Source organism: Notothenia coriiceps, unplaced genomic scaffold, assembly GCF_000735185.1.
Source record: "Notothenia coriiceps isolate Sejong01 unplaced genomic scaffold, NC01 NC01_scaffold00019788, whole genome shotgun sequence".
Classification (NCBI taxonomy): domain Eukaryota; kingdom Metazoa; phylum Chordata; class Actinopteri; order Perciformes; family Nototheniidae; genus Notothenia; species Notothenia coriiceps.
The window spans coordinates 7,735-11,201 of NW_011352489.1; the positions used below are offsets into that span (position 1 = coordinate 7,735).

General features: G+C 36.8%; 1 protein-coding gene across 1 annotated transcript; it reads right to left on the minus strand.

Annotated features, from left to right (window-relative positions):
- Window positions 1-452: 452 nt before the first annotated feature.
- On the minus strand, window positions 453-3,106 carry LOC104952279 (retinoic acid receptor RXR-alpha-B-like). The gene is made up of 3 exons (XM_010779071.1): window positions 2,890-3,106; window positions 2,611-2,716; window positions 453-1,001 (listed from the first exon to the last, which is right to left on the minus strand). Exons 1-3 carry the CDS (start codon window positions 3,089-3,091, stop codon window positions 854-856), a joined length of 456 nt encoding a protein of 151 aa, XP_010777373.1. The 5' UTR covers window positions 3,092-3,106; the 3' UTR covers window positions 453-853.
- Window positions 3,107-3,467: the final 361 nt, after the last annotated feature.

A 3,467-nucleotide genomic window follows, 5' to 3' on the forward strand; every position in this document is an offset into this window, starting at 1 on the left:
GCGTTTGCACTTTTCGGCAACCGTACATTTGTCTGTGAGATGATACAAAAACATAGGGAGATCAATTAAATAAGAGAAAATGTATTTTAGCTTCAAATTATATACTATTTTGCTCATTCAGAAGTGTTTACATTGTTTCTCCACCATTGATTACGCTTTATGCATCAAGAATCTAACATAAAACTCTTTGTGTTTCATTAGAGACACAACAAATATGTATTTCAGATAATTAAGGATCGCAAGTAAAAATGGATTTGGATTTTAAAGGCAGCTTTTTTAAAACCCAAAAACAGATATCAAGTCAAGGAATGCCAGGAAAAAATACAATTAAAAAAATACCATTAATTTGAACTTGCCCTTATGCAATCCTTCTAGCTTGACTTGTGATGCAGTAGTAGGCTATAATATATGATTAGATAATAAGGTAAAAAAAAAGACAACACATTTCAGAAACATTTTTAAATAACTTTATTCTGTAAGAATTCTCAAATGTCTTTTAAGAAATGTGGATGGTTTCAGTTTTTTTATACAATTCCTCTTTGAATAAAATATGATTCGTATTTTCAAATTGCATTGGGTTGCTTTTAACAACGGACACCTGAAATTACCTATTTACAAAAAGAGATATCAGTTAACAATTCTATTAGAATTCATTTTGACCGCACTCGATCCTCCGTCTCAAGACTCCATCCTCCCCACAACCTCAAAATACTTTAAAAAATGTCTTAATTACAATGTTCTGCTTGGTACAAAATATGCTGTTTTACAATTTGAATCAAGTCTTTTTAAATTCTGTCTTCATATCGCTGACAATGTGGGAGTATATACAGGGGGGGGGGAGGGGGGGCTGGTGTCATGTGATCTGATGCGGCGCCTCCAGCATCTCCATCAGGAAGGTGTCGATGGGCGTGTCTCCGATCAGCTTGAAGAAGAACAGATGCTCCAGACACTTCAGGCCGATGGAGCGCAGCGCGGGCAGGCGGAGCAACAGCTTAGCAAACCTGAGGAAGAAAGAAAGAAGAAGAAGAAAGTGAGAATTACTGAGACTGAAAAAACATAAGCGATCATTATTTTCTATTATGGAAGAAATCAATCATTTCAAAAAAATGGTGTCTACTTACAGCATGCAAAACGCTTGTAGTCTTATGTTTAAATTTTTATCAGAATATATACTTACTTTATTTTTGGAAATAATACACTTTTACATGTATCTTACAACTGTAATCAACAGTTTAAATCAAAAATAATAAATCCATTAAAGGTGACCTATCATGCAAAATGCACTTTTGTACGTCTTTTATACATGAATATGTGTCCCCGGTGTTCCAGGGAACTCACCAAGTGTCAGAAAACACAACCCTCTCTATTTTCCTCCATACCCAAATCTCTAAAAAAGGGCTGCAACGGATCTGATACAGACTGATCCAGATTTGAACACTTCTATGACGTCACAGAAGTGGCGCTACGGCTATTGGGCCAACTCCACCAATCAGGAGGAGACAGCCACGGACATTGCCGTTAGAAAGCGCTGTAGACGCTGTAGTACATATGCCAGGCCTGTAGATGGTGCTGTTCTCACTGAGTCAGCCCATGCAAAGACAATGTTACATTGAGCGAAATGAGGAATGGCTAAAATGCATGATCTGTTTGGTATTTTGACAAATAAAAAGTATAAATATGCCTTATATAGGTATGGTCCTACACTATATTATTCAAATATAGCATGATAGGTCCACTTTAAATGAAATCATTAAATATGATGCACTGCTGTACGGTTAATTCATGTATTCATTTATCATGTAGTGTATTTAGTTAATTCTACTTACAGTTGAATGTATCTGTAGTTTAATAACAGGTATTTTTATCAATAATTATTTCCAAATCCTTTCATATATAGTTATATTTTGAATCTTAGGAACTACTCTTAATGCAGTGTTGTTTCATTGAATCGTTTATACCCCTACTCAAGGAACTGATTATTCCAATAGAGTGCCACAGTGACGCGTCCCAGAACCCGGAAGTAAGCTGCGCATGGGTTCCTTCGACAAAAAAACAATGCAATTTCTCCATAGGAATTTGAAAAATAGCTCGAAATAAGGTCTGTGGTTGACACACATTCAAGAGACGGATCACGTTTTGTTCAGTCGGATAATCTCCACATGTCTACCTTACTTAATAATTTTTAAATTATAAATCTAATCGATAGATTTATGATCGATAGATAGATTTATCCTATGGAGAAATTGCATTGCTTTTTTGTCGAAAGGAACCCATGCACAGCTTACTTCCGGGTTTTAGGACGCGTCACTGTGGCACTCTATAGGGTTACATTAAATGTATTCTCTCCACTTTTTTTGTGTTTCAGCTCAAGCAAATTGAGATAGCTCTTATCTCATATGATTTGTTGATTTTGTTTAGCTCCCAACAGTTAAATACAATAATAAATGCATCCATCTTTTATAAGTACTAACACTACCTGCCTCTACGTTTTAAATCTAAGGCTGTTGCAAGTGTGTTAGAGTTGTTTGGTAATGTAATCTACATTGATACATATAAACCATAGCATCATGGTGTCTGATATTGACTGATATAATGTGATGCGTTTCCTACCTGCCAGGCTGGTCGGGGTATTTCTGTTTCGTGTACGACTCCAATGAGGCGTAAACTTTTTCCCTCAAACCCTCCACCTCTGGGGGGTTCGACAGACCTTTTGCATCTGAAACAAACACAACACAGTCAGGTTAAGTCCGGGGTATTGACATTTAACGCATGCATTGCATTTACACAGCATAAGCTTTTCATTGCAAAAAAAACAATATCACTTTATTTATCTAAGGTGGGGTTGCTGTCTGGCACATTGAGTAACATTGAACGGTGATGGAGGCTGACCTGGGTTGAAGAGGACGATCGCTCGCAGGCAGCCGAGCTCTGTCTTATCCATATGCATATCTTTCATTTTGGATACCAACTCTGTCAGGACTCTGCAGGAGATCAAATTAATCACTTTAGATGATTGAAGGAGACGGTATTGAGCCACATACACATAATTCCATCTATGAAAGCCTAAGATAACAGTAGCCGAAACAAGCATTTGGTGAACGTTTTCCTACCCCAGACAACAAAATATCTGCAGTGTTTTGTGTTAATAACAACCACTTGTGACTGGCAACAGCACAATACTATTCAGAAATGTAAGAAATACAAAAAGAAACTGTATTTGTCCTTTGTGTCAAAAGGAAATGAGACCAACAGGAAGAGGCTGCACTTTAGATGTGTTAACAAAACTGAATTAAGACAATCATGTTTGTTTTAACTAGAGATGTCCCGATCCGATCACGTGATCAGGGATCGGAGCCGATCACGTGATTTTCAAAAGATCGGAATCGGGAGAAAAAAATCGGGGATCGGGTTAAATTTTTTTTTTGTATTCAATGTTACAAAACAAAAATGACCATGTTCAAGTCTTA

Excerpts from the sequence above, each read along its gene's own strand:
- LOC104952279 (XM_010779071.1), bottom strand. The coding sequence starts at position 3,091 with ATGCTTGTTTCGGCTACTGTTATCTTAGGCTTTCATAGATGGAATTAT. Across the intron at positions 2,717-2,889 it reads GATCGTCCTCTTCAACCCAG|ATGCAAAAGGTCTGTCGAAC; the intron begins GTCAGCCTCCAT and ends TGTTTGTTTCAG. Across the intron at positions 1,002-2,610 it reads TACCCCGACCAGCCTGGCAG|GTTTGCTAAGCTGTTGCTCC; the intron begins GTAGGAAACGCA and ends TTTCTTCCTCAG.